The sequence below is a fragment of the Poecile atricapillus genome, chromosome W, assembly GCF_030490865.1.
Source record: "Poecile atricapillus isolate bPoeAtr1 chromosome W, bPoeAtr1.hap1, whole genome shotgun sequence".
NCBI lineage: Eukaryota > Metazoa > Chordata > Aves > Passeriformes > Paridae > Poecile > Poecile atricapillus.
In genome coordinates, this window is record NC_081288.1 from 21252732 (window position 1) to 21277840 (window position 25109).

Below are 25109 nucleotides of genomic sequence, written 5' to 3' on the forward strand. Positions count from 1 at the left end.
GCAAGATTTGGATCCTATGTATGCACATATGACACATATATCTGAGATACATGGGTTTCCTATATCAAGAGCCCACTCGAAAGTTGCAGAAACTATACCCTCCCCCTTTTAAGAGAGTGATTTCACAAGAGAAAATCCACCAATTAGAATGATCTGATGAATCACATCAACTCAGCAGCTTGAGGACAGACTGGAAGGTTATTAAACACACAATTGTTTGATTTTAAGCTATGAGTAAAAAATTAGATGAAAATTTATGGGTTTTCATACACAACTTTATTTTGTGGGATCTTAAATTTATGGGTCATGTTGCCTACTACCATACAGTCCTTAAGTTCACTGATAAATATTTATATTAGAGAAACACAAGAAAATCAATGATAGGATACTCTGAGCTCACATACATATGGTATCCTGAGGTCCAGCTATTTGCTTTTAAGTAATTCCAACTAGATTCTCAGCCCCCTTAGAACTGGTATAATAAATGTACTGATTCTTCACTTCTTTTGTTTCATGGCTGTACACACACACAGAAGAGGAAACTAAAACATTTTCATTCACACAGATCTTTCCTAGTGGTACAAGTAATTCCAAATTGCTTACCAACTGAATGCAAATAGGAATAGGATAAACCGAAAAATAAAACATTAGTAAATGGTTGCTGATCCCCAAGAAAGCCAAAAGAATAAGTAAAATTACTTTTCCTTCCATTGATAGCAGCCAAACACTTTGAAAGTAAATCTCACAAGGTGCTCTGCTTACAGACCCAAATGCTGGGTGTATAACAATGACACACAGCCTCCTCTTGGAGTTGGGTTTTACTGACAGCAGACAGAAGCCCCTAAGCTCATCCTGAGAGTACCTCCAAAAACACCTACTTTTTGAATGTAATCTTTATTACACTTAAAGATTACTCTTGTTTGAGCTGATGGGTTCTAGAGAATAGAGTTCTCTATAATCCATCAACATTTCTGTCTTGGATCTGTTACCTAATTGTGTTGCACAGATGGACTAGGGACAATGACCTGTCAAAAAGTTAATAGCTGTAATCTCAGAGGCTCCCAAATAATTTTAGTAGAAGTAAATTGTCTCTCACTTGTCAGTGACAGTACTATGAAGAGCAGTCTGTACACATTCTTAATCCAGCTGAAACAATTTTAACTGGATTTTCAGAGTCTTTAGCAGGGCTCTTAGTCAAAACTCTTAAATTTAACTACTATGGAGTAAGTTCAAGGTGTCATCAGGAACCAATTAAAAGCTTTAGAATGCAAAAATATTTCCAGCAGAGGTGCAGCTACAATGCTACATGTCCACAAAATGCCATTAGGAGCAAAGACGTAACGTTGGCACCATTTGCCAACAGTGTTTCAGGAAAGTCCCAACTGGAAACTGATGCTAAAAAACAGTGGAAGGCTCTTCCAATGCCATGGGTCTATATCAGGTTAAGTAAAATACAAGATTGGTGAAGGCAAAATATAGAAAGGAAGATAAACAACCCTACCTACAGATGCAACAATAAGCTCAAGTTAGCTACTCCTCATTTAGGAAAAGAGATTGTAAAGTATGATCCAACAGAAATTCAAAATGTCCATTTAGTGCTCATCAGAAATCAAAGACACAAAGCAGAATACTAAAGACTCCTAGGAAAGGAGCAGAGGATGAGAACAGAAATGTATTATGCCACACTATATGCAAACATTGTGATCTCATCTCAAGTGCTGCACAGTTATAATTATCACCCCCAGAAAAGCACAGAGAAACAGAGGTGTCACAAAGAAAATTAAGGATAAAGCGTAGGTACAGGCTGGCTCCATTGTAAAATTTTTCAGACTAGAGAAGAGACAACAGAAGTGAAATGATGAGAATGAGGCTTCTACAGCCACAAGCAGGACAGATGTGACGAATTTAAAAATTACAATGTTTAAGAATAAATTGTTAAAAAAGTCAGTAAAGGTACCAACTAGAGTAAGTTTAAGAGCAAGACATCAAATTCCCCCCAAACATAATGAAATTATGAAACCCAATGCCATAAGATGTTGAGTCCAAAGAGTATAGATAAGTTTTTTAAAAAAAACTGGACAAATACTTGGAAACAACTGTATTCATACTGCATTAAATTGCACAAAACTAGAATAAATCATAAGAGAAGAGAATACTACAGGCTTGCTCTGTTAGTTATGAGTAACAAGAATTAATTTGACCTTTTCTACAAAACAGCAGAGACAGGAGTAATGCAGGAACAGATTTCAGGATCTGCCATGTGGATAAAGCACGCTAAACACACAGCCTCGGACATCAAAATAGATTGGTATGTTATCAAAACACATGGTGCTTTTAAACTGTTTTTTAAAACACTTCTAACACTCTCTGGGAATTAAAGCTTTGCTGGTAAAATATTATCTCCTCCTAGAACTCTTTTCAGAAATTAATCTGAACCTTTACAGTAGCAGGAATAGAAACGACAAAGTGGAATCACAACCCTGCTTTAAGAAATTTGCAGCTGACGGATGAAAGTCAACATTCTCCTCCTTGTGACCACGCAAGGCTTGAAAACTTTCGCTCAAGAATTTCATCTAAACACTTGCTTGAAAACTTTGCCCCCACATCCATGGAAGTGCCATCATTCATCTCAACACCACAGATCTTTAAATCATATATATTCCATGAATTTACATTACTTTAGAATATGACGTTCTGTATGCAAAAACATATTGCAACATAAGTTACAGCCCTCACTTTAGCAGGAATTCAAGTTTCACCAAGTCATGAACACACCATATACCTTTAAAAGTTTGTCAAGTTTTAACTGACAATTAAGTTCTTTGTAATTTCAAGATAAATGGAAGAGACACAGACTTAAATTGGTTTCTTCCACACTGGCAGTTTTTCTCATCAAATGCTCCTATGAATGGCAATATTTTTTGTCAGACAATTCTTGTACATTAATGTATTTGGGTGTGGGAGTGGAGCTTTTGAATAATTTTACTGAAATGTACTACTACCTATAGAAATGGAGGCTTTTAATTTAGTTTCAAGGGAATACAGATTCCTAGACAAACTGGTTTTGAAGGTGCTATTTTTATTCTCTGTTCTTTCTTTTGTTGCTCTTTTTGTTCTTGTGCCACCTTTATCTGCCATGCCTTTTTCAAGTCTGTCCTCCTCTGCCCTGTGTTCAACCACACATCTTTCCCCTCCCACTTTTTACACTCTTGCCCAGAGTTCAGATTTCCTGTCAACTGTGAATGAAGGGCACCAGCAATAAAAAACACTTCTTGAGATACATTCATTTCTCCAAGGAAAAGCCATAAAAGTTGCCTCACTTTCATTCAGCTGGTCTTTTCCCCACTCACTGCTTTTCTTGGTCAACCACTGCACTAAGTTTGAAATCTGGTGTAAAACTGGATTTGTAAACCCCACAGAAGTCATTACAAGATTTTTCAACCATTACTTCCCGGTCTCCTGGGGAATACCATAAAACACACACAAAAGCAAACTCAGAAGGGAAAAGCCTATCACCACCAACTTTTCCTAGCTACTGGATGTCTACAAGTTAAAAAGAGTCATAGTTCTACTGCATATGGCCTGTAGAGCAGTAAACTGAGTAAGGATTTCTGAACACGGTAGATATTCATCAGTAAACAACTGAGCTGAACAAACACAGACTAGTTCAGCTAGCAAACAGTAAATAAGATTGGTCTGAAGGGTCCAGGTCAGATGATGCCAACTTCAGCATAGCAGCTACAAGATGAATAGGACTGTCCTCATAAGAGCACAGCAAGGCCCTAAGCTACCATTTAACTTTGCAGAGACCTTAAAGGTCACAGCTGAAAACTGCACAAAACCAGTGAAATGTTGCTGTCCCCCTCCAATCATGGATTAAAATGACAAATACTCCTGTTAAATGGCTAACAGAGCAATGAAGCAAAAGAGAATCATTAAAATGATTGAGATTGTTCACCACAGATATCAGCTTCCATAGTGCTGCCCTGAATTATTTATTAATAAGTTTCCATTGCTATAAAGTGCCAGCTCTACTCACTCCAGCTTCACCATTCCGTGCACACTAACAGTTGCCAGTGCGCAAAATACACTTCTACAAATAGTACTGGCCAGTAACACATAAACCTTGTTTTTTTAAAGAAATACTACAAATATTCCAAGCAAATTAAACTTTTGCTATAGAAGAGTCACTCTTCTAGTAAGGGAAGAAAGTGGTGTTGTCTGGTCTACTTCCAGTTTTATTTCTAGAGCTACCTCTTACTTGCGGTGGCACACATCTCTGGGGAATTTCTCGTTTGGTGGAAAAGTTGACTCCGAGACTTCTTTTCCTTTCCTTCTTTCTTCTTGCCTCTCCATGGAAATTCAGAATATCATCCAAACACAACCATCTGCTTCTACACCCACAGAACCCTTCCCGGCATGGGTACACAAGAGTCTGTGTAACACCTCTACTCCTCTCTGGCACCTCCCGGAAAAAAGGGAGAGGCACAGGCAGCCTGGGTGGTAGGGACCGAGCTCACCCCCAGCTCCCCACTGCTGAGGGGGCCACAGCACCACCAGCATCCATGTCATGCCTTGTCACTCTCCAGAACACTGTATGCTCCTGAATGACACAGCAAACTGTTACATAAACCAAAGTTTTATTTATCAAATTGCATATTATGCTTCGACATCCCGCCCTGTAAGTTTAGCACAATTCATTACCATCTTGATGTTTTTTGGTACACAACTGAATGTTTCCAAACCACTAAAACTTTGCATCAGTCTCCTCTAAATCCCAGCCAAGGGAGGCAAACACAAGCAACATCACATGCTCTTGGTTGGAGCAGGTTTTGTCATTTATCCCAGCAGAGGTGACTGGAGTCAAGGGAAAGGACAATTACATTCCATGCTACATGATTAGACTCCATAATGTCACTCTTTTACAACACACAGCCAGAGGTTTATAAGGACAGAAAGTGACAATGTGATCTTCCATCCCCATCTCTGGCCTAATTTGTTCATAAATCTTGCCTAAATTAACTCTTGCTTTTGAAAGTTTCCAACACAGTAACTTGCTCTACAGATAATTATTCCTCATTGTTACCAATCTTGTAATTTCCACTCTAATGTTCCTTAGCTCCAGTTTCCCCCCTGAAAATCTCTCAATTTTTCCCTGAAAATCTCTCCTATCTGGTCCAAGAGCCCTTCCACTACAGAATTAATATTTTCCACAACATAGAAATTAAGTCACATCTCTATTGTTTCTAGAGCACAGTAACTAGGCTGCTATTTTTGACATTTTCACCTGGAAACATGCTTTCCAAAGCATCACAGGGATATTCTCTGAACCATTCCCACTTAGTCAATCAACATCCTTCCTGAGTAGTTGACATTTGTAGCTAACACACAGCTGACATACAGGTGGGAAAACTTCCCAGCTTCCACTCATACATTTAAACTGTTTTCCCAACCACACCACTGCACAGTGAGCTCCTCTTCAACAGCCCACCAAACTCTTCCCCCTCCAGCCCCACAACTGGTTTTCAGAAGTTTTTGCCATCTTATCAATACAGAACTTAACTGTTACCTCTAGAGAAATCAATTCAGTCTCTCTGTGGTACTCATACAAAAATCTACCCACAGTAAAAAAACCTAATGAAATTTCCTACACATATTTTATTCAAAATATTAGTGAACAAAGCTTGGTATACCATGCTGATGTCTGTTCCATTGCCTCTTTAAACAAATGGCTTTAATAAGCTTTTTTACCTAAAGCTAATACCTTATCACAACAGATACATGTTTGTGGAGTACATTTTAAGGACTTGTGGAAGCCACATTATTCCCCACTCCCAATAACATCTCTGCAATCCAGAAAGTCATCTGAAGACTCTTTCACACTGCAGGCAAACCAACATCTCTGACACACTTAATGAACCCTAAACCAGCAACATCCCTCTCATGTTTTCAAAGCCGTGTCCTACATTTATCGTGCTCTGGCCTGGTACTTGGTGTGATAGTTTGTAATAGCTCATGACAGAATGCAGCAACACCGTAAATGACAATGCACAGAACACCTCCTGTAAAACACTACCCAAGGATTAATCTCGCAGAAACTGGTGGAGCTGCAACAGTAGGTCTTTCCATAGTCGTAAAACAAGAGGATCTACTTCTAAATATTAAATTGTTCATTCATTAAGCTGGGCTAAAACCACTTTAATACAAATGCAGATGCCGTTGTAGCCTAAAAACGGAATGCTCCTCTCCCCGCAGCTGAAGAATAGAAGGGCAAACACACTCAGTAATGTTTCTCACTATCAATAATCCAGTTGTGGTAAATGAAAATGTTTGTGGTATCTTTCATTTAACATAGTTAAGAATTGCTTCTCACAGCAAATATGAAATTGGATAATGCCAACAGAGACCTGCACAGGATTCCTTCCTTCTCCTCACCATCGTTTTTTCCTATCAACTTCTGTTACTGGGGAATAAAATCTCTAAAGTAGGGTGTTAAACAAGTTAGGAAAAAGAAAAAAAAAAAAAAAAAGAGCCTTCCTTCCTCTGTCACTAGGGATCTAAAATAGCCCAAGCCACACAACTGAAAATATTTACCATTTTTTATCGTAATGCCAAGATTCAAGTGCAGTCCATGCACTTTCTAGTAAGTTAAGCCAATTAACAAAATGTTTAATTTCTTCTACCATTCCTGACCTCTTATCCAGTACACTTACAAGCTAGAGGATTTTAGAAACACTGCCTTCTCCCCTTAATTGAGAAGCATTTCAATATATGTATCAGATACATTAATGAAAAGTAATATCCAGTTCAATAAAGACACCAGACCTTTGCACGGAAGACAGTTTCCAAGGGCTCTAAGATGGATAATATACTGGAGATTATTTCATTTTGAGGATTTCTGAGGTAAATAACATTGCTTGGAGAGTTAATCTCATCATAAACTATAAGTAAAGTGAAGGAAACTTCTGTATTTAACCAGGCCAAAACTACACTCCCAAGACATTAAGCCTCTAAAAAGTAGCATGTCAGCATCTATATGGTGGGTACCATAAATTGATGGTGCTGACAGAAGAATGAAGTTTATATGAAAAGTCGGCACCTGTGTTTTTGACTCAAGCTTGGTCTAGAAAGAAGAAAAATCTGTATATTAAAAGATAAGCTACTGATACCATTTTTTCACCAAACATTTGGGACATCTCATAGCATCCTTACTTTCATGCCTGCTCTGTAGAACTTAAGTGACCGATGAAAAGCACTTCACCACATAAAGCTTGTGCCATAATTCTTGTGCTCATAAATTCTTACCCCTTCCTCAATTTTGTGTCATGCATCACTATTTCTACAACGGATACAGGAACATGTCAGGGATTAAAAAAAATTTAAAAAGCTATGAACATCTGAATATTCACTACAGTACCACTTCTCAGCAAAGACTCTTTTTGGTGTTTCCTTTACTGCAAAAAAGGTTCAACTGAAGTCCATCTAACTCGCAAAAAATTAATAAACCTTGGCATTTCCAACACTTGCAGTTTTCTTTAAAATGTCAGCATGTTCAGATTTGTATAGTGCTCTTGAGCCTTGAGGGTTGCTTTTTTTCCCTTCCTTTCTCTGCAAGGGATGAGAAAACTGAGAACTTGTCAGTTCCCAAACTAGTTTACATAAACCAGCCCTAATTAGAGCCTAAATCTGCTAGAGTCAGCATCATGAGAGATGTCCACATTTCCCTGAGTATCTCAAAGTCTACACCACCAGACAGTATGGAAAGAGAAACACCTTTTACTGATCTTCAAATACTTACTGAACAGAACCCATGAAAATTTTCAGTGTGAATCAAATGAAATTTGACTGGGCTTCTATGTTTAAATATATACCTGCGGAAAATTTTCCTGCATTAGTTCTTAGTGGCAGCACAAAATTTTAGTACTGAAGCTAACTATGGAAAACAGCAAAAGGTCTGAATTTTTTACACCATTATGGAGGTGTATCAAGAAGCCTGTTTTTCAAATAAAGCCTATTCTGGCAAAAAAAGTCCTCCTCCATTTTAGGTACCACCGAGAACTGCAATCGTGATTTTTTTTTTTAAATTGGGTGCCAGAGATTCTTTAGAATTTTTAACATTTTATATCCATGTGATGATATTTAAATCATTATAAAGAAACCACATAGGCAACACTTTCAGTTTAACTCAAGTCTCTCTAATGTGACCTACAATATGCACTGCCTCAAATAACTCACTTTTATTAGCTTTCTTCTGATGAGGCTTCCTCTCCCCAAGACACTGTTCCATCATTAAGCCAACACACAAATTAAACAAAATACTGAGTTTTGCATCATTTGGTTTTAAAAAGACCACAAAGACAAAAATAAAAACCATTTACACTATAGTGAGCAACATGATGGCTTATCTTTTTCTCCACGATATTTCAGCATTCTTTTCTGCTCCCAGCCCTCGACACTATCACAACCTTCAGGAAGACTCATGCATTTTCAGTTGTAAAATACATTCATTTCCATCAGAAGGGGCTGAGAGCTGAAATGCACCATTCTGCCTGTCACTGTCCCTGCTGTCCCACACCATTAATTCAACTCTTCTGCTCACAGGAAAGTTGCCACCAGCAGCCACTGCCAGCAAGATCCTGCTGAAAAATCTCTGTGAAAGTCTGCTGGAATTGATGAGTGCGTTCATTACAAAATATTTTGTCTCCACTATTGACAGTGTTTTCAAATCCTGTCTCTCACATGGTAACATTGAGTCAGGCAGGAAAACAAACGTTTCCACTACCTACTTAAAGCTGAAGCTCACTAATTGGAATCTTGCTCTCTCTTGGATGATGCAGAAAACATCTTAAGCAGTAGTAGGCAGACAGCACGATGTATGACAGAATACCTGATTTCAGTCAGATGCTAGACCTTTACCACTTCACATTGGGTCCCACAAATTCACACTACTTTCTTTATATCTGCCCAAAATTTTCTTTTCAAGTGGTCCTGGACAGCCTAGCTTGCTGAATGAGGAGCACTGAGATCTCTAAAGATGTGTTTGATTCACCTCAGAACACCCAGGCATGTGTCTGCTGCCCTACTGACAAGCTTGGCTCGTTAAACCAGAACAAATTTCTAGCAATGGCCTGATTTGCACACACAGTAACGTAGGTGTAACTATGAGGTGGTTTCCTGTTTGATAACTGCGTGTATAGAAATTGAAGAGAGCCAAAGATGCAAGAGCAGCACTGGTTCAGCCAGTGGCCCAGCTAGTCCTCCAGGACCACAAGGCAGGAGCAGTGCTGTTGCTCAGGGCAGCAAGCAGATGGAGGGAAGCCGAGATGTTGGCAAAGCTCTCGGCCGGTGAGGCTGCACAGGGAGAGCACATGCAGAAACAGTGTGAAGAAGGGAACTATCACATGGGGACTGAACAGTAAATAATTCTCAGGCTAGGGCAACTGTTGAAGCCAGGCTAAAACAGAAGGCATCAACTGTCAGAAAGGATGTACTAAAAGGCATTAGCAAGAAGACCGACTCTCTATACCTGTCAGTTAGAAAGGGGAAAATTCTTTATACAGACAATTTATGGAGCTTAAACTTTCCATACAAATTATATTACTGAGGACCAAGAAGACATTTTAATTCAATCATTGATAAGAAGGTTTCCCTCAAGAAAAAGATTTTTACTATGTACTCTGAGTTGAACAAAGCTCCACTTCCCTTTCAGCCGATAAGACTTCCAGAAAGACCAACAATTCATAAAAATTACTAGTAAGTTATGCAGCTCAAACAAGGAAGGAATTGCTGTGAAAATGAAGGTTTCTCAATAGGAGAGGCTATTTAAGACCAAGCAAGTTCAAATTCAGTTGCTCCTTAACAAATTCATTTCAGAGTAAAAGAGAGCCGTGGTGCCATTCTGTCAGTGGCAGCTGTGTTTTGAAAGGTTCTTGCCGCTCCCTTCTGTCCCCTGATACTCATTGCTGCACTCCGAGGTGCCAATACAATTGTTTGCATGACTGTGCTCTATTCAGGGTTTTAAGATCTATCCCATTTAAAGGGATAAAGGCAGAATCAAAACTAAAAATATCACAATAAAGTACTTTAAAACAAATATAGCCTATACAACAACCATACAAAAAAACCAAAAACAACTTTAAGAGACAAGGCAGAAGTAATAGAAACATCTTAAATTGAATCATTCATGTCTGGCAAGAGACTGCACTCCTTCTTTCTCCTCCCCTTTTTTCCTAGTATTCCCTTTCCCAATTAAAAAAAAACCCCACCCATGCCTCACAAATTCTACTGTTAAGAGCTTGGAAGAAGTATGCAGAATGCAAAAACCAACACAAGATGGAATCAAGTAATTTCTCCTGGTCTTCATTAAGAGGTAAAATGGAACTCCCTGCAACTTTCCCTCTAAGATACAAGATGTAGCAAATAGGATAGAATATATGAAGGGAAATAAGCATTGAGGTAAGCATAGAGGGCAAAGTTTGTGCAAATAAACATCCCATAAAAGCCTTTTCTTAAAAAAAAAAAAAAAAAAAAAAAAGGAAAAAAAAAGGAATTGAAGTTTACTATATTGGTTAGAAGAAACCATATTACCACATTTGTGTAGCAAAAATCTCTTGGTCTTGCGTATCTATCTGAATAGGCACATTTTATGACAATTCAACATTCCAGACAAACATAAAACATTGATATGAAACAAGGCTGAGCTCAAAAGACTAGCTTTGACTATTATTGCTGTCTTCTAATTAAATATACATAACATCTGCTGTAATGTGTAAAAACAGAGGAAAGTCTAGAGGGTTTACTTATTTAAAATAGAAATTTATTGCTTCATGAACAGCCCACTTACCAAAACATGATTTTTATTTAGAAATGTGCCATTTTCCATAAACACCAACAGAGAATGGTATGAGGAAGCCTGCAATATTTTTTGGATGGCAAATAGACTATTGATATGACTATCAGAGACTACATCATCATAAGTCATACTACTCAACTCAATTACATGGCTACTGAACAATTTCTGCATGAACATGTGTGTTTTTAATTAAAAACAAAATACACTTAGCATGTCCTTTTCAACTGCTTAATATAAAAAAATCTCTTACACATTGAGGAAAACCCCCACCTGTTCCCCCAAGATACTGTGAACAGGAGTTTGAGACATGCACATCATTTATTGTTAATAACACATTCCATTGGCTTTGATATTCGTCATGAAAGCAAATCAGGAAAAAAACACCCAAAAAAACCACAAAAAACAAAAAACCAAAACCCTAAATGTTCTTTAAAAATATTTAGGTTTCAAATAAAACTTCTACTTCAATATTTTCCACCTGGCTTGAGACAACAGCTCAAATTTAAAGACTATGTTCTTTAGACTGGATGAGACAGATGAAATCCCTGCCTCAATAGTTTTGAAGCAGTAAGGAATCCAGTCCCAGAAGTTACAAAGGACACAATAATGCCATTTCTCTTATACTGCAGAAACAAATCAGGAAGCATTAACAAACTTACGGTCTTACAAAGTCTCCAAGCAAGATGAACCATACTAAAGTTAGCACAATAAATACACTGCAGGTTTTAGAGACAGTCCAAAGGGAGCTTTAGTCACTGGGGTTTGCCATCCCATGAACTTCACACGGCTCCCTGTTCTTTCCTGACAGACTGTGTTCATGCTCCTTCCCACTGCAGTAAAAGAAATTTCAGGAAGGCACTGTAGAATTACCAAACTCTTATCAGGTTACTGTATGAGGTAGCTCCTGAGGTGAGCTCAATAGAAACAGAATTTGAGACAGTGGTTCCAATTAAACTTTGGGAGAGCTCATACAGCCAAACACAGATAGTCTTCAACCTTTATGCACTGCTTAGTCATGAAAATAAAGTACCTGATTTAATATTTTCCCTTATCTCCCAAGGGAGGGGGAAGCCCCCAAAACAAACCAACCATAACACACACACGTTAATGCATTATAAACATAACCCGGCACAACGTGCCTCAGCCTATATGAGTGTTTCACAAACACCTGCTGTTATGGGTGGTTGCTTTCCCTGTCTACGACAAACTATACTTAACATGCACCTGTGCTTTTCACCTGTCCTCCTACAAATAATTCCATCCATAAGAATTTATCTGCACAGTGAAGAATCCAAATAGCTGCTATTTTATTCTCAATTTTTCCTGCTCTCTCAAAACTAAAAGCATAAAATCTCAAAATACATTTTCATAAACCCCTAAGTCCACTAAATCATTAGAAATGTAATTTCTGATTGTGAGAAGTGCAAGTAGGAGCTGTAAGTATTCACTCAATTCAGCATACTTGGCTTCATAAAGCATATTAAGTCTTGCACCTGCATTTGGAAGATGTAAAATACTTATTTCTGCTTTCGGAAATATCTAGAAAGCTATTTAACATCATATAAACATCTAAGTTTTAGATGTGGCCTCCAAGGCTGATACTATTTAGGAATGAAGGAAAGTACTGGGGAATATTTCTGAAGTATCTTACCTAAGTCACGTAGATGTTTTTACTGAATATGTGATCCAACATAAGTCTGCACTCTGTTCTTCAAGGGCTGAGTTTTATTTCCAAATAGAAAACAGTACAACCATTCTAAATTGTTAGTGCAATTTCACACATTAATAGCATGTTTCAATGATGGCTTTGGCTCGTTAAAAAAATACATCAAAACCGTCATTTGAGTGTTATTTTAGAAAAAATCTGAAAAAATCTCTTTCAGGTTTCTAGACATGTCTTCACCTGACTGCTCTGCTTAAACTTCATACATGGTAAATATCAGCAGTAAATTCTAAAGAGTCATAAGAATACATCAGTACAGAAATTATATTCAGTTTTGTTTCTGAGTTTCTAATACTCCCAGGAGTTAAGAAGATTATACCTTCAAGTGACACCGTCTGCTTGGAATCCAGTCAATTCAAAAAGAAAGAAACTGGCTTTACTTTCATTTCACATTCCTCAGCTTTCCTAATCTTTCTGACAAATTTTACAGTTTTAAGAATGTGGCTGTGGTAGAAGCAGCAAAGTAACAACTCACAGAGGCAAACAAAGTAAACAGACTAATACAATTTATTTTCTTGAAACTTCCTTGCTTGTTTTAATATTGGATAAAATATTTCTCGAGAAAACTTTGATTACCACACTGATAAGCACTTACGTAATTTTTTTAACAAGTTACTATAAAAAGCACATGTACTCTGAAAAGACAAAGAAAAATGATATTTTTTAGTTCTTTCAGAATGGAACAGATTACATTTACTAAAAATTGCATGTCAATGGCTGGAAGCCCAAATCTGTTTCATCTTTCACCATAAGCACAGGAAGTAAGGTCACTGACAGATTTTAATTGAAAACATCTTCAAACCAGACTTCTGCTCTAGATCAGGATTTTGTTCTGTGACGTGCAATTTCTATCCTAATATATCACACAATTAGTCCCAATTAAGCAGCAGCTTCAGTTTTAAATACAGCCACCACTGGAGAAGTTACCCAACCAGAATCCAGTGTAGCTGACAAACAACCGTCTGTCTCCCATTCAAAAAGTAACCTGATACTAGCCCAGAGGGGTCTGCTACATAAATGCTTGGAGCTTTGTCTCCAAGTAATGCTCAGCTGTATCGTTGTGGCTTTGTGGCTGAGCAGTGCTCACTGCAATCTGCATACATCAGGAGGAATTTATTTACAACAGAATTACCAGCCACAGGAAAAGGTGAGACAGGCTCAACATCTAATCAAGTTACACCCAACTAGAAGAATAAATGCTCTCCCCACCACCCTACTGCATCAAACAACTGCCTTTAAATGAGGAAAGAACTTTAGAGATTCTCCACAAACTAGTTCAATACACTACTAGCTGGGGAGCAAAAAAGGGAGATCCTTCTTCTCTTGTAAGAATTTATACCAGTTTAACTTCCTTATTCAGTATCAAAAGATTCAATAACAAATTCAGTCCAACAGGGTGTGAATTAAGAAAAAAAAGGCTGAAAATAAAATCTGTAAATTGTATCAATAGTACTGAAGAAATAAGATCTTTACCTGTACTATATACCTGTCATGTGCATATAGAATTCTCAAATTTATCCTACCAGACATCTGAAAGCTTTCTATTAAAACTGAGGCTGGGTACTTATTTAGATAACTCTCTTCTCCACAGCTCTAAGGCAAGCTCTAAAGCAAGCAGGGCAGCCACAAAAACCTCTCCAAATCTGGAACATAAAGAAGCCCTCCACTTACCACAAGACTTCACAACTCAGCCTTCCATTATCGATACCCTAATCAAATTTCACCTACTCTTACCACAGCTCCAGCCCCAGTGTCGTCCCTGCTGTTCCTTATTTCAGTATCCTCCTGACCAAAGTTTGTGTCACCCCTTGTTCTCACCCTGCCACACCATCCAATTTCAAACAGAGGGCACAAAGACAGCTCCACACTGCCTTAACTGTCCAGAAAAGCTTTGTCAGAACACACTGCAGAGCTGGGAACTGCACACACCTGAGCCGAGCCCAGCAAACTCACAGCTCTGACCTGGACAGTCCTGCTGATAGGATACCAGGTGAGAGACTCCATGTCTCTCAGCTACTGAAGAACCAAAGATTTGTCTTCTCCCTTTGACACAGACCCACAGCCAGCAGCACACAGAACGTGGCAACTGAAAGATTTGGTCTGGTGCCATTTGTTTGCCCAGTCTCACAACTGTCTTGCATCCCCTTAGGACCTCTTGCTTGCACCATCACTCCCTTTGCTAAGGACGAGGGCAAATCCTACATCCAGCGCCAAGATGAAGAAGCTCCCAGCTTTTCCAACTAGACATTTCATAGAAACAGCAATGAAGTGTTTTGAGCACAATACTGCCTCTCTCTATCCCACCTCTGTGATATAAAAATGCTAGTAACAATTCAGTTGATGAATAAAGACATGCAGACTCACATCCATACCACTTGTAGCTGTTGTCACAGTGATAACCTGTGCAGCATTCTAAAATGCTTCACAAACTGAACTTGCATGGAGACCAACTTACAAAGTTAGTGTGTTCATCCTGCCTGTTAGTACTATGAATAACAAAGGTACTAACCATTTTGCAAAGATTACAAAATGTTCTCTGAAACCTTAAAAAATGTTAATCCTAAAAATCAACCAACATAAAAAACACAGATCGTTTCTTCACTTGATCAGTACACCAAAGTTCTCACTAATGAATAATATTGTTATTTATTATTTGTAGTATCTCACAAAAACAGAGCTGCAAAGTATTTCATATCACTGTTATCACATACCTCTTCTGTTAGATCATTATACAAGCTCATCTGTCAACTTCAGTGATACATTACACTATTGCCCCAAACCATGCAATTCACGGTTTCATTATCCCCACTGTTAAAAAAGATCAGCAATTAGAAAATCTGTCTCGTCCACTTGAATAAAGTCTTCTTTTCTTATTCAACATAAACACCTATTTATTACACTTTCCTTTATGTTTAATCTTTTATTTGTTTGAATAAAGTCCTGTGCACCTGGCATGTTTTCTAGATTAGATGGTACCAACAGTTCTGCCAAGGCAACTGTCTCTAGTAGCCTGTCTCTTCCTTGAAGGACAAGGCCCTTTTTACTAGGCACATTCCAGCTGGAGCTCTTCTGCTACTGAAGAAAATAAATGAGATAAATACACAGGATATGCCCAAGTTCAAAACCAAAGTGCTCACGAGGTCCAGCACTACGGTGATCCTGTGGAATCCCATTCTGTCCACGATCCCTGATAAACACCAGCCCCCTTAATACAACACTACTGCATTGTCTAGTCCCCATCCTAGAGCTATGCAGGTTTTCAAGTCCTTCAGTATGACACTACTATGCATGTTTCTTACTGAAAAGCATGGATTTCAGGCCCTTGATTTACTGTGTTTCCACCATTTCTCTCTCCTCTTCCCCTTACTTGCGGGTGAATTTTAGCCCCTTATCTATTTCAAACCACAAGTCCTGACATGCTGTCTCGATCAGATGGCTAAAGCCAAATCAAAATTCTATACAGGATATTAATTCATAAAAGAGTAGCCTCTCTAAATCAGAGGGGAGAATGGAAAAGGACTAAAAGGATTAGAAAACAGTTTGCAGATTAAGAGCAAACAGGCAAGGGATGTAAACTGAAACTGCTAAAACTCAAAGTGAGCAAACATCAGTAACCATGATTTCTTTTAAAGAATATTTGATTTATAAAAAACCTCAACATCAAAATCCTACTGCAATTTGATACAGCATAGTGCATCTTCCTACCTCTAAAGCTAGTTAACTCACTTAAAAAGTCTTACTATGGTAAATACATCATGTTACACCACCATTGTTACTTTCTATTTGCTTACAACTAGCGTATTTCTTACACTTGTTTTCTGTAGAGTCAAGTTCTGCAGACTGGTTTATCATCTAATGCATCTTTACTGTTCTCCAGACAAAAGTTTGGTTTTCTGATCAACTCTTTTGCTCACTGTTATTGCATCTGGACATTCCTTAGGATCTTGAAAATCCAATGAGGAACTGCATCTGAGAAATCACATTTTACAAATGGTGAAACTAAGGAATAAGGTCAAATTCTGAGAGCCTAATTTGAAACATTAATCAGTATTTAGAATTTCAGACACAACATCTATTTAAGAACAGCTTCCCCTGACTTCTTTGGCAGCTGGAAGCACTCAGCATTTCTGCAACACAGATCCCAGAGGTCTGACATCCTGTAAATGTGGAACACACACAGCTAGTAACCACCTGTGGGAAGCTTGGTTTAAGCAACTTGAGCATCACTGAAACTGCAACAGCAACACAACTCAATTGTCTAGGACAGCATTTAATTACATTAACAGTGAAACCTTTACTCAAACTTCCCTGTCCTCCCTTCATGTCACACCTTCAGACATCTGCTACAAAAGGAGCAAAAGTCCTGCAGATAACTTCTTCATTTGCTATCCAGCTCCCCATTTTTCCCCCAGAGCAGGATCAGTCACTGAGCACAACGAAGATCTCTTCTGTAGGTAGGTGTGCGCACATGCAGATAGTTAGATGCAGGTGCCTCTACAGCTATAAATATTGTCTACATGAATACACACTTCGTGACCACATGAGCACAGCTGTACAACAGCTTACAGGTATAGAAGTTTAAAACTCTGTGGGTTAATAGGTTATTTTAATGTCAATATTTCCAACTTGCTGATTTTTTGCCTCTGCAGTTTTCATAAGCCGTTACAATTTCTGTGGAGGATTTTTTTCAGTTCTTAAAACAAACTTAGAAAAACACTTCTGTCACAAGGCTGATTCATGCACATTCATGAACTGCTCCAAGGACCAGCAGCAGATTATCATGCTTCTGGCTAAGAGGGAAAAAGGACCAACACTGAAGCCCTGAATTCTGTGCCAGATTCTGAAGGAAGTGTCCCAGAGCAGCAGGCACACATTTTCCCATTCCTAAATTACAAGCTTGATGCTTTTGGTCACATCTCCTCCAGTCTTGTCCCAGTACCTTGTCTTCCCCACTTCTGATTCATCCTTTCAACACTATTTTTTTGACGCTTATTTTCCTTTTTTAAACCCAGTCCATCTGTGTTTCCCAGTGCAGTTATCCTACTACCAGACTGCACTGCTTGCTTCATCTAGGATTAATTTCTGCATTGCAGCTTCCCTCATCTATAGACCTATTTCACACTGTCCTGCATCCTACTCTTTGTGCCCTGCCAGTTCCAGTTTCTTTCATCTGACAAACCCTCTTGCAGTTTGTGCCTCTTCCCCTCCTACAACTTCCAGGTTTCTGGACATATCACATCAACAAGCAGAAGATTGACTGGAAAGATCCTCAGACCCTTACTCCAAACTAAACCTAAGTCCCATGTTGGCTACCTTCTAAAGCCATCTTTCTGTTTGCCCTCTTGGGCCTGATGCAATCAAAGACCACCACACAACAGTGCACCAGAAGACAGATGCCGAAGACACCCTAAAGAAAGTAAAGCATTACATAGCAGACACATATCTTTAAACACACAGCAGGCAGGTGTCCAGTTCTCAGTCCTGAAGCTCAATCCAGTCTCACTTCTAAAGCAGTTTACCTAGATTTTCACAGCAAAGTCCAATCTTTCACGTAACATTTTGGGCTATGGGAAGAGTGCTGAGTACATCTGCCCAGGCAACACACATACATCTGGTCAGTACTGACAGGTAGATGGGGTCCCACAAGAATAGGCCATATTCAAGCTTCAGCTGACAAAAAAAAAAAAAAAAGTCATCTTCTCTATCACAGCCATATCTATATAATTCAGTCATTACAAGATTTCAAAAAAGACAAATCACTTTCAAAGCTGGAGTGGACAAAACATCCCCTTCAGAGCAGATACAATCCAGCAAAGTTTAACTGCATGCTCCAAAGCATAAGGGTATTAAAGTTGTTCAGAAAAGAAGCTGGCAGAACTCAAAGCAGAAGCCATTGTTTTCCTCTTGCCTCAAGATCAGAAGCAGCTGAACTCTTTTAACTAGTATTTTGCAAAGAAGAAAAAGCTTCAGCCCATAGCTAAATGCATACTTTACAAAATTACTATTGAAATATTTAAGTTTGTTCTCAACTCCACTGCAAAGCAGAAATATTTCTTAGACACTTCTTATAACATCTTACAGCTTAAGTAAGATCTAGCACAATCAGGCCCATTTTCCAATATTTATTTGGGAATTTTACATGCCATTAATTACACTGAGGAATGAGTGATGTGAGTACTGATGGTCAATTTTATTTTTTTTTTCCCCTAATCTCACGTGTTAGGAAAAAAGTTAGACAACACTAATGCATTGCTCTTACAAAAGGTTTTCTCTTAGTCTTCTAAAACAGCTGTCTCCAGTAACATCAACAGCTGAAAACAGTACATATAGGGAGTATCAACCAAATTTGTTATTGAGCTCATGTGTGTTTGGCAATCACTGCAGAAAAGCATAGAAATTTACGACTTTTCAAGATAAATAGAAAGGCGTCATATCACGTAACTCCAGAGTGAAAAACTGCCCACACTTACAAGGACTCCATGAGAACAAGATTCTTATACATTAACCAAAGCAGAAATTGTCTGCATAAAAAAGTTTATTTAATGCTACTGTTTTACTAAACTATGGGATTCTAAGACAAGATTTAAAAGATAACCATTTCCTTGCAGCTTTTTTTCCTTATACTCAGGCTCCCAGGACACACTGAAATTAATAACTTTTACGCAATTAGCATTCATCATGCTGTATGCCACAACAGGCCAGGCTGGAGAGACACTGGTACTTAAAGACATCATCCATAATAACTCTTACACAACCAGTGTTATTCATACTGTCTGCCACAATGGGCAGAGCTGGAGACTCTCTGGTAGTTTAGGACATCAGCCACAAACAGATTTACTTTCAAATGAAGAAAAGCCATGTCTCCCACAGCTGAAGTGAGACTGTATTATTAAGAAGTCTTTTCTGCTTCCTTTCTCTCCCAAGCAACTCCCACACACGCACACGCATTCTGAACTGACAAGCAAGAACAGGGATGTCAGAACCCACCATTTACTTCAATCACCAGCTTCCCAAGACTTCTTGGAAAGGATTTGTGCTGCAGCAAGAGTCAGTGCTCTTTAATGTGCCCATTTCCTGAAATCTGTCACCTAAGGTAGGTCAAAACTGTTAAAGCCTGCTTTGCTGAAGTCATGCTGTATTTCAAGTCCCAGCCCTGTCTGAGAAGTCTGAGACCTTGCTTCACAAAAAGCATTCACAGACAGACACCACTGAACAAAAAGCTGCACTGTCCACTAGCTTTTTTAGCATTCTTACTTCTTGAAAGAACATGCAAACAAAAAACACATTTCCTCTGGCAGGACTACAAGAGTAGCTTGTAGACACGAGGCTGACATAAATAAAGCTAGCACAGCATAGAAAGCAGTCATAAAGAGAATCCTCCAACCATATGGGTCTTCTGTAAAAATGAACTGGAAGCAAGCTTGACAAGCTCAACCGGCCACAAGAGACATGATGCCAACTCAAGTGTTTGCAACAGACTAATGCAATTAAGTTGAATAAACAATATCCTGCAACTGTCCCATAAGACAGCTACATCTGATTCCCTGCCTGACCTCCACAACTTGCCTTTGGTCCCCGAGTCTCTGAGGAGACTCACCGCAGTCTTTTCAGAGTCCACAACACAAAGTTCTCCTCCCTCTCATGAAAACACCACAGTGAGACAAGATAAATCCTGATTGTCGGTGCGCGGGTTGCACAGATTGTGCAATGGAACAGAAGCAAAAACACAGCCTGTGCTGAGCAGCAAGACATTCAAATAGCCTGACCAAGGCTCTGCATCACTGAGGTGCTCAAAAGCAAAACTACCTTTAGCACTCTGGCAGTCCAACCACATACTACGAGTTCAGCATCTGCTTAACTGGGGAAGCTGAAGCCCTGATTCAGCGACATGTGACTTTCGTGGGAGCTGGATAAAGCATTCCAAAACCCAAGCTGTTTAACTACAAAATTTTCTTAAGTATTGTCTTTGCTATATCAACTGCAAGTAAGCAGCCATTCCACTCTTACTGTATGTCTCTTCTGTGTAACTCAGAGCTGTAGGAGTTTGCTCTTGCTGTCCCCAGACTGGTAAAGACCATATGGCACTGAAAGGCAAATGAACTGCACCCTAGAGAGATTTACAGGAGTTGTAAATCTGTTGATCAGTTAACTGAATGCTGCCCAATTCGACAGCATTTGGTCAGTACACAGCTCTTCTGTTTCACACCACCCATTACACCATCAAAACACTTCAAGACTAAAGACAAGATTCTGATAAAGACTGTTTTCTAAACCTTATGGGCCCCAGACAGAAAAATCAGACTCCTGTCTTGCTTTTAAATAAAGCATTTCACCTTAAAAAAAAGTAATAAAACATCCCTGTTCTCTTCAACCTGCAAACTTTAAATCTCTGCAATCAATGGACCATTTCTGAGATGCCAATAAAAAAGCATCCTCTGAAGATCAAGTTTACTCTTAGTATCCTCAAGTTCACTGCACGTGATTCACATGCCCAGTGGAAACTGAAAACATAGAGGACTCTCAAATCAAAACAGTTTAAAGGTTCCTGCCCTAGACTGAGCAGGAAAGTCGCTTTGGGCAAGATCTGTTGTCTCTGAGTCCGCTTTTCCAGCAGCTCAAACATTGGCCGAGTTACATAATATTTCTACTGCTGTTTTTAAGTTATACAAGCATGCACAATAATCACACAAATGTTTACAGAAATTCACAGCCATGTTTAATTAAAAGCTACTATGTATCAGAAACAAACAAGAGCCTTCACTGACTTACTATTAAAGCACAGAAGAAACCCAGCCATTCTCAGATGCAGAAAAACACAAGTAAATTTCCAACTTAGGAACCTAGTGCTTTGCCTTCTACTTGTATGCAAAACCTAATCTATTTAAGAAAAATCACTCGAGTTTACTGTGAACTATCAATTTTCATATAGCCTGGAATGGAACATCTCTCACAGGCTACGATGGGAGCTGGAGGAGAGCATAACTTCCCTGAAAAGCTTACTAGTTACCTCCAAAACACAAACTATTTTCTGAAGGGGAATAAAGGATTATTATAAAGAGATAAGCATGTTTTATAACACCAAGGGTTCTTAAGCACCCAGCAATAATCACCACAATTCCTGTGTTTGAACAAAAGAGTCAACACAAGTTGGTCCGCTTCATGAAACAGGTTGCTGAAGGTTCTTATCACTTCTTGCCACTTATCAACAACTTTCTGATGTTGATTAAAATGTAGTATTTTATACCTGTTATCTACCAACAAGAAAACTTAATCACAGCAAAACTGTATCTTTCCATGAAATTATAGTTGTTAACGATTATAAGTATTAAAGATGAACCAAGAAGTGCTATGGGACCAGAACCAAATGAGATATTTTTGTGATTAAACTATATGCTTAACTACAGACTAATTTTGATACCGAGAGCCACAAGAGAAAAGACGAGAGGAAAAAAAAGGGGTCACTGATTCATGGTTTTTCAGAAACACCTACTGAATACACCACCCTCTGAAGCCCGAACCGTTCTCTCCACACACAAGTCACACCACGGCGGTGCTCGGAAAGTCGTACTGAGCTTTTTGAGAGGCTCCCAATGCCTCCTCACTCGAAAGGTGAAGGAGAGCCAGGCTGCCCCGTACGTACCCCGCAGGTGCTACCGCAGCCCGACACGGGGCACCTCCAGACGCCCCGGGCGCTGAGGCCACAACGCGGGGTGACCCCTGCCAGGCACAGGACACCCTACAAGCCCGAAACGCCGGGTGCCCCCTTTGTTCCCGCACCGCTTCTCTGTTTCTCTTTCCCGGGTCGGGTCCCAGCCCCTGAGCCTGGGGGCTGCCGCGGCCCCGCACCGGAGCGTCCGCGGTCTGGCTGCGAACAATGCGCGCCTTTTCTGGCGGAGCGCCGCGCCGGCCCCCGCCCGCCGGCACCGCCGCATTGTTACCGGCGCTGCCGCCCCCCGCACCGCCCCGCTCCCGGCACGGCCCCGGCCCCGCACACCTGCCCCCCGGGCCCTCTTTGTTCCCTTACCTGCGGCGGGAGAGCCCCGCAGCGCCGGCACGGCGAGCAGCAGCGGCAGCAGGGCGGGCAGCGCCGGCCGCCACCGCGACGCGGCCACCACGAAGCGTGTCATCCCCTCCATGGCACGGCACGGCCCGGCCCGGCGTCAAGTCATCGCGGCGGCCCCCGCGTCCCCCCCGCGGGGGGCTGGAAGGGCTGGGCGGGCTCGGCGGCTCCTCCCGGCCGCATCCACCGCCGGCTGGGCTGGGACGCCCGCGGACGGGAGGCCGCCGCAGCACCCACCCTTCCCCACGCCCACCCCGTGGGGAGCGTTCACGGGGGTAGCGCCGCGGCGCCTCCCAAGAGCGGCGGTGCGGGGGCGAGCGGTGCGGCTCGGCGCCCGGAGGGCAGGCGGAGGGGAGGTCCTCGCACCGCGGGGTAGCGGGGCTCCTCGGCGGGGCGGCTACGGCCCTTCACGTGTGAGAAGGCGGCCGTGGCGGCAGCCCGGACACGGCACCCGCTCGCTCCCCGCCCGCCGGCGACGCGCTGCCCCCGGCGGAACCCGGCGCGCGGCGGCGCGCACAGCCGGCCCGCCCGCCACCTGCGCGCTCCCGGCCGCGGCTGCGCGGGGGCGCGCCCGGCCCGCCCCCTCCGCCGGGGCTGTGGGGAGCGGAGGGGCGGGGCGGCTGCGGCTCCGCCCGGCGCCTCCCGCCCGCCGCGCCCCGGGACGGCGTCGGGAAGTGCCCTGGGGCGGCTGCTGGCTGCCGCTACCTTCTCCGGGAGCCGGGGTGCCCTGGGCCCGCCGCTCCCTGATTGCGCTCGCCCCGTGGCGCAGCGAGGTTGGGAAGCTGGGAGTCCCGTCCCTCAGCCCTCAGGGCAGGCTGAGTGCTGCCTGGGGTCTGCCCCCGGGCTGTTGACGGCGTTTTGAGAGCTGAAACAGTAACAGACGTCCCAGCGGGAAGAGGGAAGGCTCAGCACTCAGGGTAGGGCTATGTGGCACGACATCCATGCTGCGTTAGTGTTGCTCCAGGAGATTGCGAGCATAAGCACAAGGAAACCTTTCACCTTTCAGGGTTTGTTCTGAGCCCTGCCCTCCTCAGGGGCAGGGATGAGTCCAGCAGTCGTAGAGCCACAGAATATACTGAGCTGGGAGTTGAACCTTGTCCAAACACTTCCTCAGCTCTGTCAGGCTCGGTGCTGTGACCACTTCCCTGGTGACCACTTCCCTGGTGAGCCTGTTCCACTGTATAACCTTCCTTCTGGAGAAAGAACCTTCCTAATATCCTGGCCAGACCTCCCCGATGCAGCTTCAGGCCATTCCCTCGGGTTCTGTCACTGGTCACCAGAAAGAAATCAGTGCCTGCCACTCCGTTTCCCCCCACAAGGCAGGTGTAGTGTGCTATGAGGTCTCCTCTCAGTCTCCTCCAGGCTGAACTGACCAAGCAACCTCAGCTGCTCCTTGTATGGCTTCCTCTCAAGACCCTTCACCATATTCATGGCCCTCCTTTGGATGATTTCTAACAGTTTTAGATCCTTTGTTATTATTGTGGCACCCAAAACTGCACACAGGACTCAAGGTGAGGTTGCAGCAGTGCAGAGTAGAGCAATCATCTCCCTGGACTGGCCAGAGATGCTGTGCTGGCTCCATCCCAGGACATGGACGGCCCTTTTGGCTGGCAGGGCACACAGGCACTAAGGAGCACTGCTGACAGCTGGGAGAAGATCGCACTACAGATTAGAGCTGGGCACACATATTTTTCAGCTGCACTCACAATTAACCAGGGTATCAGTTCATTGGAAACACATCCATTGCAACAGAAACAACTCACTCCTAGAAAGGGATGGAAGGAGAGAAGGATTCATTTTGTTGACACACAGAAGTAAAACAATAAGCGATACCTGTACCTCACACAATGAACATCACATGGTAGTATCACTCAGCAAAGGAAAATAAAGCATGGTGAGTCCTTGGCAATGGAAATAAGCAAAGCTGAAATCACATCAGCTGAAGATGTGGCTCAATATAGACACAGTGAGTAAAGAGAGGGTGTGAAATCTCAAAAAAAAAAAAAAAAAAAACAAACCTGGTTTTACATTAGACATGTTCAGGGTCAAGAAGTCCACAGATGCCCTTTTATCAAGGGCAATCAACTATGATGAGGATTTCAGGCCTTCTAGCACAAGACCTATACTTTCAATATAAAAGTTGTTCTTGGTCAGCAAGATAAAATTTTCTTTTAATTTGTACAGTGGAGAAACATTTTATAGAATATATCATGGATATATCTTCAATCTAAATTAAATATCTAAGGTATAAAATCCCATGCAAATATGTTAAACGTTGGAAAAAGAAAATCACAGTAGGACAAAAACCCCTCCATCCCATAGCTTTTGAAACATCTAATAGAAAACTGAATGCAGAAAAACCTGCATCACGCCACCTTTTTTCTTTTTCAGCTGAGCAAATAAAAAAATCAGGGCCTGAGGATTGCTTCTGTTGCATTAAATTGCTGATAGACGGAAGAATGTCTTTGATATTC

The 25109-nt window shown here is 41.2% G+C and overlaps 1 protein-coding gene across 1 annotated transcript in view; it reads right to left on the minus strand.

Moving 5' to 3' along the window:
* Positions 1–23125, minus strand: part of LOC131592178 (UPF0606 protein KIAA1549-like) — a 142499-nt gene extending 119374 nt beyond the window's left edge. The window contains exon 1 of the mRNA XM_058863506.1: positions 22600–23125. Within this exon, the coding sequence (XP_058719489.1) occupies positions 22600–22711 (112 nt within the window). The 5' untranslated portion in view covers positions 22712–23125. The remainder of the gene's footprint in view (positions 1–22599) is intronic.
* Positions 23126–25109: the final 1984 nt, after the last annotated feature.